The sequence below is a fragment of the Amblyomma americanum genome, chromosome 1 (assembly GCF_052857255.1).
Source record: "Amblyomma americanum isolate KBUSLIRL-KWMA chromosome 1, ASM5285725v1, whole genome shotgun sequence".
Taxonomy (NCBI): domain Eukaryota; kingdom Metazoa; phylum Arthropoda; class Arachnida; order Ixodida; family Ixodidae; genus Amblyomma; species Amblyomma americanum.
The window spans coordinates 341,587,796-341,601,452 of NC_135497.1; the positions used below are offsets into that span (position 1 = coordinate 341,587,796).

Below are 13,657 nucleotides of genomic sequence, written 5' to 3' on the forward strand. Positions count from 1 at the left end.
TATATTTCAAACTGTCTGCCGTACATAAGAAATTCAAGATGTACAGTTTCGCAGTTTGGTGACGCAAGTGTTTCAAAACTAAACAATGAATCGGCCAACCTTACGCACTATGTTGCAGCTAATCCCCAGGCTTTTGGATTTGTCGGTGTTTTTACTTGTTCCCAGCAGCACCCTTCTTTTAGTGATCAAGTAACCCTATTGCATGCAGGCAAGATGAAGACCTTCGGGCATCTTGCAGCAGTGAGCAGTCTGCAAGGTATTCTTGTAGCTATAAGGCACTCGCAGCATCTCTGCTACCCATACTTCATTGTTGCATTTGGACTGCATCTGAAAGCAGCACTCTTTGGTTTCATGTCACGTAAGCAAAGCTATAACTTTGAGCATCATGAAACGAAGGAATCGCTCCAAGGATTTCACACTGGAGAGACATCACATGGGAACAGCTCATTTTACGTGCACAGTCTACCAAAGTGTAGGCAGCAATGGTATGGCCACTTTTTGTTTATGTTGTCACACATTGAATCCCAAGAAGTACGCACAGAGAGCCTGAAGCGCATAAATGCATTCCCATTTTTTTTTATTCAGAAATACTGCCTCTTTTTGTAAGGCTTGACAAAGGACAGATACAAGGCATTATAATAAAACAGCAGCGACAAGTTACGTGGTTAGGTATTTCCTTCAAAAATTATTGGGCAACAATGCATGCAAGCAAATAGTCAGTTATTCCTCACGTTGACAGTGTGCGCAAAAGATAACAAGACAGAAAAAGAACCATGCTCGGTAGGTCAGAATACCTGGTAATTTGTGCACTAGAATTGATCAATGAGATAGGTGCTTGATTAATGGTCCATTTTGGCCAATGTAATTGGTCTATTACATGCATGTTTGTGGCTGCTGCATCTGATAGCCTTTAGGAAAGTGCTAACCATGTTTCTTATTATTAATTTCATTTATTTACACTAATTGCCCTTTTGGGCAATACATAGGGGGGGGGGGGGGGTTCGGGGTTTTATAAGTTGTCGGCCTGCGTTGTTTATAGGATAATTTATGTTTCAAGCACCTAATTAAGCACCAGAAGTGCCATATTGCAGATAATGCTGATATGATTATGCCAACTCGGGTTAGTCATGAAAGTAGTACCGAGATATTTAAACTCATTAGCATACATTAGATCGTATCCCTTGAGTGCTTTAAGGGAAATATATGGAATTGATTTCTTCTCTTCAGTGAAAGTCAATGCAGCTGTTTTACTGAAAATACAAAAATTCTATGCATTGCCGGAAACAGTACGTAAGATGCTATGACAAACGTCAATACACTGCATTTTGCACCACAATGAACACGTGTGACTGCGAAACGAACAAAGCTGCACAGTTGTTCTCTCCAGTTCGTACTCCAAGAGCCACTGGCGACATGTTGTAAAGGGCGCAGCCGTCTTCACTGTTGCGTATGTGCAGAAAGAAGGAATCTGGTAGCATGCGTGCCTCTGCATAGTGTTGCGGAACTTAATTAAGGTCTAATTTTGTTTTCTTTGTGAACAGCACAGCTGTGGCTGCTTGTCGCATCGTTTTTCTGCACCTGCTCGACACGGCACGGCCGAATGTATTCAGCTGCCATCTTTGCCTGTACCATTTTCCTAGCTGTCTGTGGTTAAACACACCCTAGGTCACATAAATGTACAGAATAGAACTCCATTTACCGTTTGCGCCTGCCGTGCTTGCGAAGTAAAAAGACCGTGCGCAAGGCGGAAGCAACCGAACAGCGCGCGTCGACGCTTGGCAGAGCGGCGCCATTTGCAAGCAGACGTCCGCGGTGGCGTCCCAACCGTTGCCATGACAACAAGCGCTGTGCTCCAATATGTGCTGCTTAGAAACTATTTTTATATTGTATCAAACCTAACTTGTAAAAATAATCCGCAACAATCGCTAATTTTTTTTACAAATGTGACAGAGCGCCGGACATGACATACTGGCGCTGACTGCCAATCCTTCGTCGCTCTTCTGCGTCTACAGCTCCATGGTCTACAAGCAAACGGAATAGTGCGCCAGGGACCGCGGACCGAGTGAAAAAGGCGAGCACCTTTTTCAGTCCGCGGACTTGCCAGCGGACCAGTATTGTTTTTGCTCTTTTTTGCTTCTAGGTCAGAAAACGTTGCTCTGCCTGTCTCTGCCTGATCTGCTCTGCCTGTACAGACAGGCAGAGCAGATCGATGGGTCTAAAAATTAACATGCAGAAAACAAAGGTAATGTTCAACAGCCTAGCAAGAGAACAACAGTTCACAATTGGCATAGAGAGCCTAGAAATTGTGACGGAATAAGTCTACTTAGGGCAGGTAGTGACAGCTGATCCGGATCATGAGAGGGAGATAACTAGAAGGATAAGAATGGGATGGAGCGCATATGGCAAATTCTCGCAGATCATGAGTGGCAGTTTACCAATTTCCCTCAAGAGGAAAGTGTACAACAGCATAATCTTACCGGTACTCACCTACGGGGCAGAAACGTGGAGGCTAACGAAAAGAGTTCAGCTTAAGTTAAGGACAACGCAGCGAGCCATGGAAAGAAAAATTATAGGTGTAACGTTAAGAGATCGGAAGCGGGCAGATTGGGTGAGGAAACAAACACGGGTTAATGACATCCTAGTCGAAATCAAGAGAAAGAAATGGGCTTGGGCGTGGCATGTAATGCGAAAGCAAGATAACCGCTGGTCCTTAAGGGTAACGGAGTGGATTCCAAGAAAGTAAGCGTAGCAGAGGCGGCAGAAGGTTAGGTGGGCGGATGAGATTAAGAAGTTTGCAGGCAAAGGGTGGATGCAGCTGTCAAAAGATAGGGTTAATCGGAGATACATGGGAGAGGCCTTTGCATTGACGTGGGTTTAGTAAGGCTGATGATGAAGGCAGTCAACGTTGGTGTGAGCGCTCGTCTGGCTAGCTATCCGTAAACTGTACCGTAATGAAGTCGGCTTTGCTCCATGCTAGCGCCTTTCGTTTTGGCGCGCTTTTCGCCGTAGCTCTGTTCGATTCAACCGTGGTTCTCTGCACCGCCGGCACTGGATCACGGTGCGCTGCACCAAAACCCTCGATTGACAGCGCCCGCTGCACCACTGTCCGCGATTGATTTGCGTGCAGCCGTGGTGTCGCTGTGGTGCAAGGAACCTTGGCACCGTCCGCGAAGGAGGTGCAGGAAAGTTGTGCACATACAAGCTTTATTCGATTCAGAACTGGTTCACGGCACCAGTCCTGAAAAAGTGACGCTGGTGCCAGCGCAGTGCAGAACCAGTTTTCTGGTGCAGGTGCACCGCGTCAGCAGCGCCCCACCTTATGTGTGACAATTTTCAATCGAGCGCCTGCAGGCAGCTCTTGTCGTTTGCTAGCCGTCGAGGTGTTCAGTGGTGCAGTTCTCGCGTGTGTTTTTTGTGTGCGGTCGCATTCGTGCATAACGAGACTTGCGTCGTCCATGGAGTTGGCCATGGTTGACGACGGGGACACACAGTTCCATGTTATGGAGTAGTTCTACGCTTACGACAGTGAGTACCAGAAAACCAACTCCGTGCTGTCCTTGCCGCAACTCACTTGTTTGGACTGATTGCAGCCGAATTCCGAAGTACTCTAAAAGCGTGATTGCAATTGCTACTTGAATTTCGAATTCATGAGTTCTTCAGACTATCTAGAGAGCCGTTCGAAGAACTTTTGGCGCGCTTCAAGACCCTGCATATTTTCCGACGCCAATAGGGGGCGCCCACAAATTACCGTCGAGAGCCCGCCTCGCTCATTTAGCTCTTTATAAGTAGTTTAAGAGCAACCTCGCTGCTTTGCGTGATTCCTGTTACCACCGGCCGACCTCTCCGCCTTTCTTTCATTAAAATTCCCTTTCTTTCTTCATTGGCTTCTTTTTTTTTGTATTAATCCAATTAATGTCCAGGCAGCGGCGAACCAGCAGAATCTGCCTGCGAGCAGCAGGCAGAGGTACCGGCGCCGGCAAAACACGCCCGCGATTTGCCCTGCCCGTATTTTTCCAACAGCCCACACACCATTGTTGCGCCGTCTAAAAAAAAACATTTTGTGTGAACTCGCACGCACACGGACGGCTTAGCTATCTGTTACAAGTAGCAGGTACAACAAAAAACACAGAAAGTTACCTGCTGTCGTGTATATTTCAGCGTCATTTTCTCCCAAAATGACATTGGACCCGTCGCCGACAGCGAAGACCTCCCTGAATTCACCTTCAATACTTACGAGCACGTTAGCGTCGACAGTCAACAGTCACCGAAACCAAGGTGCACAGGGGAATGTTAAATTTTTTTTATATGTAGTGCTGATCAGTGGGATAATAATACTTGGATTAATCTATCGCGTAAAGAAAATTACTCATAAAGCAGCAGAAAGTTTCGCTTACACCCAATAAACATAAATACCCACGAGAGCAGCAGATTGGACAGTCGTCGCCGTAGGTCAGTTGCTAAAGCACCGGACGCGATATTCGGAGGTCGTGCGTTCGGATCCCACCGGCGGCATGGTTGTTTTTTCCGCTGCTTTATAAGTAATTTTCTTTACGCGATAGATTAATCGAAGTATTATCCCACTGATCAACACTACACATAAAAAAATTTAACATTCCCCTATGCACCTTGGTTTCGGTGACTCTTGACTCCCTTCATAAGTTCGTCAAAGGAGCCCCTCATTTCCCCTCTCTCTCTCTCTCTCTCTCTCTCTCTATATATATATATATATATATATATATATATATATATATATAGAGAGAGAGAGAGAGAGAGAGAGATGCATATACGTAAACAAAAGTAGCGCCGAGATGCAGTCGTCGTCACAGGCGCATTCCCGGCGGAGTTACGTACCCGTGCGGTAAATGCTGAGTCCTGTACAATTGTCTGGAAGCATTCATTTAGCGAATACATAGACTGCTTGCTAAACTAGCAGCAGATATCGTAATCAGCAGCCACGGGACCCTGAGCAGTCTCGCAGCGCGGCTGCGCGGGCGTAGCGAAGTGAAGACAGAGACGGGTATTGGTCGGTAGGAAAAGTGCGGCATCGTGTCGCTGTGATGTGACCAGGGTCAGTTACGGGCCACCGGTACAGACGTCCGCAGAGCATAGGGGTAGGCGAGGCAAAGCGAAATACAACGCTGAAACCACGTTGGCATCCGCGGTATGGCGATTGAGATCGGCCGAAGCGAGCCGCTTGGTTTCAGGACTCAGTGTTCCTCGCTCGCTTAATTGGCTTTTCTCAGATTATCGCAGTACCGACCAAGTTTTTGGGCACATCATTTCGAAAGCCGCTGCTATGCACAGCATGTGTACGAGAGCAGATGACGCCGCAATTCGTGCGTCACAACTTTAGGGCCCATGTGACCAGTGTTGCTGCTCTTCTCTGAACGTGACGTCGCAGCACACCCCAGCGCTCAGAAACCGAAATCGCTCAGTATAAATAATGAATAAAAAATTATTTAGCGCACATATATGAATTCTGCAGAGTGTAGCACGCGTCCTGGGGCAATACGCAACGTCGGAAACAAAGAAAAGTTTGCTCGCAATCCGATGGGCAGCTTTTGATGACGTCACAACGTCACGTGACCAAGGTGGCCCACGTGCTAGAAGCAGGCTTCGGACAGACAACGACTTTTCGGTGGATTGGAAGCAAGGGCGCACTAAAATGGCAACCACAGCAATCGTTCACTCCAGACTTGGGGAGTTAGTGATTACTATTATTCAGGCCAAATGCTGCTTTTTAGCGAGCCGTTTGATTTTCAAGTGGCCTCAATAAAGTTTTATTTTAAGCGACCGCATAAGGGCCTCACTGCAGCGGAAAGCCGGCACCGCACCGGGGTAGACACTAAAGAAATAAATTTCAAAGCTGGAGGAGAGGGATCCGAACTCGCGGCGGCACTGAAAAATCAGTTCCGCTGCCGCTACTTCAGACCACTACGCCGTCGCCACAACTTTTCTTTAAGTTTGACATTTATAAGATTGAAAATATATTATATTTAAATTAACTGAATTATTTAAAAAGCTTTTAGGATACACCACGAAAAACATCGCAAAAATACAGAAACAGCTAGAGCAGTGCACGCGAGGTAAGACTGAGCGCATCACCAAGGAGTGCCACGCCGGTTTTACGTCGGTCGATTCATACATTTTCCTAATTTGAACAATTAGTTGGGAAAAATCCTAACATCCCGCCTGTACGAACTGACAAGCTCTTGTGCTGTGCTTGCAATGTCATTGTCTTCGTCACGTAGCCGCCTTCACGAGAGTTGTTGAAAGCGTCAGTCTCTGATGCTGTAGTTTGAAAGCTTTCTCTTTATCATCTTCCATCCGTGCGCGTGGAAGCGTCATCAGACAAGGATGTAGCAAACCACACGAAATGGCGGAAGATTAGAAGCAGTGAAATTGAAAAGACCCAGTGCAATCGCAATCTCATAAGGTGATGGTAATTAAATTACCTACAAAATTTTTCTCGTTCTGAGTCCATTATGTGCTTAGCACTTATTGTATTTATCGTGGTAAACGCTACTGAATTGTTTTCTAGCTACTCTTGGCGCACATTAGTCTTTGTACACATACACAAAAACGTGCTGACTGATTTTAGCAGTCCATTTTAGCACAGTGGGCATGGCAGCAGCAAACGAGGCAGTATGCTAAGCAATCCTTTTTGCTTTGCCATCCAGGCTAGTGATTCCAAATCTATACACATTGCTGCATGAGTGACGATCGCTTTCTAGTGCTGCTGCCCTGCCCACTGTGTTCAGCGTTTCCTTTCTTGCGTGATCGCATTATCAAAAGATATGTTGTCCTGTGGCAGTGTTGAAACAAATCCTGGCCCGATTGAAAAACAAATGCTACCGGAATTGCTAGAAGGCCAGAGAAGATTGATTCAATAATGGGGGGCCTGCAGGTGTCTGAAAACGTAACTGAGAATAAACTTTCCGGTTTAACTCAGCGATTTGATGGCGTTGAGAAACAGTTGTCGGGCCTAAATGTCTTAGCCACGAAGGTAAAAGACATGAAATCGGCAATATCGGAACTTCGCGATCAGCTTAGTGCAGTTAGGAACCAGATAGACGATTTAGAAAACAGAGGCAGGAGAAATAACCTGATCATTTCCGGAATAAAAAAGCTTAGCGAGGAGACTAGCGAGGAACTGGGAAAGGAATTTATGTTTTTTTACTTGAACAAGGTTTAAAGTGACACTGAAGAGAACTCTGCCAGTTATTTTTTTTGTTAGCAACATCTGATAGTTCGGCATTTCATGGCTTTGTTGCCGCTTGTCCGCGAACGAAAGATGCATTTATTTCAAAGAAATTTGGATTCCAAGTTGAAAAAGTTTTTTCCGCCCTCGCATTCAAACTCGGCGCGCTCTTATGACGTCCCGGAGAACTCTTATGACGTCACAGGACGGAGTGACCTGAAACGTGACGTAAACGCAGACTCCGTGATTTCTGGGGCTAGCAGTGCGGTCTAGCAGCAGCCAAAATGAAAGCTACCGCCGCCACGCGTTAGAGGCATCTATCGCGGATCGCTACCGTCGCTTCGTTTACGTTTGCACCGGCTTCTTGCCAGCGTTAGGATAAATTCTCACAGCCGTCCTCCTCTACGGCGCGGTGGCGACGGAGCCGAAAACCGTGGCAGCAACGGAGCGGCGCGGTGTTCTAATCGAAATAGGCGCCGGAGACCGGCAAACCAGTTAGGGCGGGAGCTCGCTCCTCCCACGTTTCTCCCGCGTGGAAAAAAAAAAAAAACGGCGGTGGCAAAGTCCGAAGGAGATGCCGAAGGTGCGGTGAAAGTAGACTGTCGTCTGCTTGCGCGTTGCTTTGCTTGACTATTATCGCAGAACAAACATGCGATCTCGCAAGCGGTGGCAAAAGTTAGAAGTCAGTTGAATAACTTTGCTCAATTCTACATTTTTACAGCGAGAAACACGACGCGTACAGCACCAAAACATACCTATACGAATATAGCAAGCTACTATTAAAGCGCTGCGCGCGCTGCAGTCACATTATTCTGGTCAATCTGAACGAAATCGAAAATATGTAGGGGGCAATGAACTCTGTTATCAGTACAGGAATGGTTTGTCAGGGCTTGCTAGATTGTTCTTTATACTAAAGTTCGAGAATTAGGCTAGCAAAATGGTTTGGAGAATAGTTTAGCAGTATCGGCTAATTGAAGCAATGAGGCCCTAAAAGCTAGCAACAAGTAAACGGGCTTTCAACGCAGCCTTCATCGCAGGAAGCGGCTAAAAGCCATCAGCCAGGCGGGTTGGTGCCGGCCTTCGACACAGCGCTCGTGTCGTCGTGTTTGTTCCGTCCTCGTGTTTTTGCGCGCTCTTTTACCATGGATAGTAGTAACCAACTTGCTCAGCTTTCTGTACTTCTTCCAATGTTATTCCTATGACACGTTTTTTTATTACTCTGTTGTTTTCATCTCGCGTTTCTTGATTCTCTTTACGGTCTTTGCATTGTTTTTATTTGAGTTTGTTTTTCTGCTCTTTACCTTATCTGCCCCGTCACCTCTAACCTCCTTTTTGTCTTCTCCACTGAATGGTCGTTCTTTTCATCAGCCATTCCCTTCTCTTCGGTTTAAACCTGGTAACAGGCTTTCCGTCCCCCACTTCGTTACCCTCCCGATGTCCCTCTGTTCGCCATAGTCCACGGGCCGTGTTTTTTTTTTAGGTTTTGTATAAGTTAAGGTTCGTTCTTCGGGCTTCTCAACAGGTGCCCCACCGTCCGAGGCGGTATAACAGACGAGATCAGGCCACACTTGACATGAAAGAAGGCAAATTGAATCTTTATAAAGAATTCACATATTTACAAGAGAATAAACGACGAGTGATTACGTGGAACTGGCTGAGGGAAAATTCCCTTCTTGGCATCGTCGAAGATGCAAGGGATCTATGTAAATCTAGCTCAGAACAATTTTTCATGCTCCGGAGTCCAGTTTTTAAACCTAGGAGCCTGTCCCACATTTGGCACCACACAATCACAACAAACTAACACATTATTTATATACAAACTGCATGGCATGTCTTCCAGGTTCCGCAAGGTTGGACCCCTCTCCCTAAAATACTCAGCACGATAAGAACATTAAAATTGCTTTTAAAAAATATAATGCCGGGAACAGGCCCTCGAAATGATTGGCCCACTAGGTTTACGTGCCATGCCCCATACTTCCACAGTATTACTCAAACTCTATCCCTTACCAAATAAAAACAGAAACACGAAAATACATCAAAGACACTCTCACGTGTCGCCGGCTTCCTGAGAACCCATGACCTGGCGTCTTCTAGCATTACGGCAATTATCGATCTCAACCGAGCCGCTACAGCCGCAAACTACTCGTCTTCGTGCCGACTGTTGACAGGCGTCCCCACAAAATCTGGAAAGCGGCGCCAGCCTGTCGTTGCTGCCTCTGAATGTCCGTCAGCATCCTTTTTGGAAGTACACCTACGTTCCGTTAACCCGGCCCACTTCTCGAGAGCCGTTGGTATGCCCCGTCCTCGGGCTTCGGCGCTGCCGCGGGTCAGCCGCGGCGTCTGCTCGCCGCACCCGCACCTGAACGTACGCTACGCTTATTTGTTCTCAGCATCGCGCGAGCGTCCAGACCCGTCTCGCCCGGCGGTCAGGACCCCTCAGACCTAGGCGGGGACTTCTGTGGGGTTCCGGGAAAAACGTCCCTCTCCTTCCCTCCAGCTCTGTCTCTGTCTTGGCCGGTCAACGCTCGCCTGCGCGTTGACCGGTAGCGCGAGTAATCCAAATACACAACAGTGGTGCTACTTGAGCGCAACAGATGCAAATTCGCTTATCGTATATCCCGCGCCCTATGCAAACACTAAGCTCATCCGAGACTTGTTTACCTGGAACGCCTCGTATATTGACAAATGAAATAAAACCAACATCCCCTCTGTTCCTTGGCAGCGGGCGCTTTCCGGCGCGAAAGATACGTGCATCTAACGACGGAGAAAAAAAAAAGAAAGAGGGGGGGGGGGGCTTCTTTTCTTCCACCCGGTGGTGGTGGTGGAAACTTTGTTATACCCCTGTCACACGGGCACTTCTAAGGCCTTAGAAATTAAGGTCATTTCCCCCAAAGGCGCGTGACGCGCATCTACAGGGCAAAGCGTCGAGACCTTTGCGATAAAGATCCCTAGCAATAAAGGCGGCCGTCAGCGGCCTTAAAGTTGCTTAGAGGAGCAACCCAGACGGCAGCGCCAGCTAGCGAGCTGAAAGAACAAAAAATTGACGCAATTTTTAGTTTTGAAACCGTAAAAAAATATCTAATTTATCTTATTCAATGGTTAATTTTGCGTTACAGTGCACTTAACCGTAGAGGAGGCTATGACTAAAGACGTCCATACTGCTAAGAAAGGACTTGAACGCTTTTCAGCAGCCGCATCGACACACACGTGCTTGCGCATCTCGCTTTGCTGTTTTTTCTTCGTTTGCTTTTTGTTGAGTGCGTGTTTTGAGTTTGCCTTGTGTGCACAAAGACGCAAGCAACAAAGCACGCTTCTAGAACACAACGAGGAGCCGAACAGAAAAGTTCGCCTACCGTGATCGGACCGAGAACGATGAAAAAAAAAAGAAAATTTGTTTCAAAATATCCGTTTCTCACCGTCAGAACGCTCGTTTATTTTCGTGATAGCTACTTTTTCTAACATAAACGAAAGGACTCTTAGCTGAAGGGCTACCGTCTCCTTTAATTTCATAATGTTACTAGCGCCGCTTCACACACAGCGGGGACTTTTGGCATTCACGGAGGCCGCGTTCTAGCTCCTTTGGATTTGCCGTGCAGCAGCGTCGCTGCTCCTTTTCGGTTTTCCTCCTTTAGTGCAATAAGACAACTTTATGGCAAAGGCCGAGAAGAAGTACCGTGTGACAGGGGTATACCCCTGTCACCCCCGCGTGACAGGGGTATAATACCGCTGTCACACGGTACTTCTTCTCGGCCTTTGCCATAAAGTTGTCTTATTGCACTAAAGGAGGAAAACCGAAAAAGAGCAGCGAAGCTGCTGCACAGCAAATCCAAAGGAGCTAGAACGCGGCCTCCGTGAATGCCAAAAGTCACCGCTGTGTGTGAAGCGGCGCTAGTAACATTATGAAATTAAAGGAGACGGTAGCACTTCAGCTAAGAGTGCGTTTATGTTGGAAAAAGTAGCTATCACGATAATAAACGAGCGTTCTGACGGTGACAAACGGATATTTTGAAACAAATTTTCTTTTTTTTTCATCGTTCTCGGTTCGATCACGGTAGGCGCACTTTTCCGTTCGGCTCCTCGTCGTGTTCGAGAAGCGTGCTTTGTTGCTTGTGTCTTTGTGCACACAAGCAAACTCAAAACAAGCACACAACAAAGAGCAAACGAAGAAAAAACAGCAAAGCGAGATGCGCAAGCACGTGTGTGTCGATGCGGCTGCTGAAAAGCATTCAAGTCCTTTCTTAGCAGTGTGGATGTCTTTAATCATAGCCTCCTCTACGGTTACGTGCACTGTAACGCAAAATTAACCATTAAATAAGATAAATTAGATATTTTTTTACGGTTTCAAAATTACAATTGCGTCAATTTATTATTCTTTGAGCTCGCTAGCTGGCGCTGCCGTCTGGGTTGCTCCTTTAAGCAACTTTAAGGCCGCTGACAGCCGCCTTTATTTCTACGGACCTTTATCGCAAAGGTCTCGACGCTTTGCCGTGTAGATGCGCGTCACGCGCCTTTGGGGCAAAGGACCTTAATTTCTAAGGCCTTACAAGTGCCCGTGTGACAGGGGTATTAGACACAGGAGTTTAGGACACGCAGGTCCTTGGCCACCCGCACGGCCCCACTGCACTCAAACGTTCATGTCCCGGAGGCTCATTACCCTGGCAGCCCGGCCTGTGGCGATGGCTTGCTTGGCCGGGTACTGGGAGCCCGCGCACCCAGAAGCATTTGCGTGTCGGTGGGCTGGAAACGCCGATTGGTCGGCGGGAAGCGTGTCTGCGTGACGTTTTTTTCGCTTCGCCTTCGTTCTCAACCGGATGTGGGGTCGCCGCGCCTCTCTCGGCCTTTCCCTAGACGGCCTAGGGAATCGCTAGGGCCGGCCGTCGGCCGTGCTTGCGTGGTGCGCGGGCATTCGCTTCGTGAAGCTAGGCGGGGGCGGTCGCGTTTCGGGAGCGGTCCAGGTATGGCTTTTTTGCGTGGTGCGCTCGTCGGCGACAGCCAGCTGAAATTTCTCTGCAGTTCTCGCTTACGGCTTTCGCCGTTAGTGAGAACATGCACTTTCAGCTTTAGCGGCCACGACGCAATCAGCCTAGCTGAAATGATTCGAGAGACATGCTTTCGGCACGCCGATTTTGTTGCCCTATATGTTGGCGGCAACGATCTCGACAGAGGGGATGACCCGCGAGAAATCGCCAGCCACATAAAGGTACGCATTTTATCTCAAATTTCGCTTCATGAAGTGCTGGTACGCATTTTATCTCAAATTTCGCTTCATGAAGTGCTGTACCACTTACCTACATGTCGCGCATTCCAGGACCTCGTTTTGCTGCTGCAGGAGCTCGTGGCTAGTGTCGTGCTGGTGTTCAAAGTTTTGCCGCGCCATTGCGACGACCCACATAAGGCGCGGTTTGAGGACCGCCGTCGTTGCCAGCTGAACCGCCGTCTGACAGCCACGATGAAGCGCTTGTCGGGCGTGCACGTTCTCAACCCCGAGGTAAGGGTTGAACAACGTTTTCGCACGTTTTCTCGTGCAGAACTCACCAAATTGCGGCGCTTGTAACGTAACTTTTTTTGCAGCATCGTTTCCTGGATGCTTCTGGTAAGCCGATGCTGTCCTTATTTGCCGCGGACCGATACCACGTGGCGAGAGGCCGGGGCATCGACCAGATGTCAAAGATTATCGTCGCGGCCCTCGTGAAGATCTACGGACCAGGGATCGCATCGATTCAAGGGCAAGACCAGGAGAGGTGTACGTCGTACACCGGAGTCGTCGGTGCGGAGCAAAAGGGCACAAGACGGACCACTGCTGGGCCTACTGCTCACGGCGCCGCCACGCCGCTGCAGGTCGACGTTGAAGTGCTCCTGCAAACGGCCCTTTTTAGGGGCACCTCATTGTTTCCTGGCAGATCACGGACGTCCCATTTCGTGGCCATGTTCCCTCTCTTTGTCGAAATCGGCGCCAGGCATCAAAACTCGCGCTAGGCCTTGTTGCAGTGTTGGCAGAGTGCACTGCGCCTTTGTTCCTTTGCAGTGGCAAGTCCAGAGTAAAAGTGGCCGCGATGATTCTGCCACTACAATCGGTCCTTTAATTAGGATCGCTGTCAGCTTCAACGGTAAGTCCAGAAGCTCCGACTCGCGCATTGTGGAAATCGCGTTTGGCCTAGGTATACAGCATTCACCCAGTGCAGTGCAGCCTTGTTTAATTCCTTAGAGACTTATCGCGCTTTATCGAAATCGATGGCAGCCATGAAAATTTACATGTTAGTCCTCGCTACAGCATTAGCGCGTTTTTTTCTTTGCGTTGGCAAGCGCTAGAAGCGCGCGCCGTCTCGCGCTTTGTCCAAGTCGGCTCTAAAACTCGCGCTAGGCCTCGTTGCGGGTTGACAAAGTGCACGGCTTTGTTCCTTTCAATGGCAATCCTCTGCCACTACAGTTGGCGCCCTTAATTTTATGATCGCTATC

General features: G+C 48.1%; 1 protein-coding gene across 1 annotated transcript; it reads left to right on the forward strand.

Moving 5' to 3' along the window:
• The first annotated feature begins 12,159 nt into the window (after positions 1-12,159).
• LOC144121279 (uncharacterized) lies at positions 12,160-13,243 on the forward strand. Its single transcript, XM_077654401.1, has 4 exons — positions 12,160-12,401; positions 12,510-12,689; positions 12,773-12,944; positions 13,227-13,243. The coding sequence occupies exons 1-4, from the start codon at positions 12,294-12,296 to the stop codon at positions 13,241-13,243; spliced, it is 477 nt and encodes a 158-aa protein (XP_077510527.1). The 5' UTR covers positions 12,160-12,293.
• The last annotated feature ends 414 nt before the right edge of the window (positions 13,244-13,657 follow it).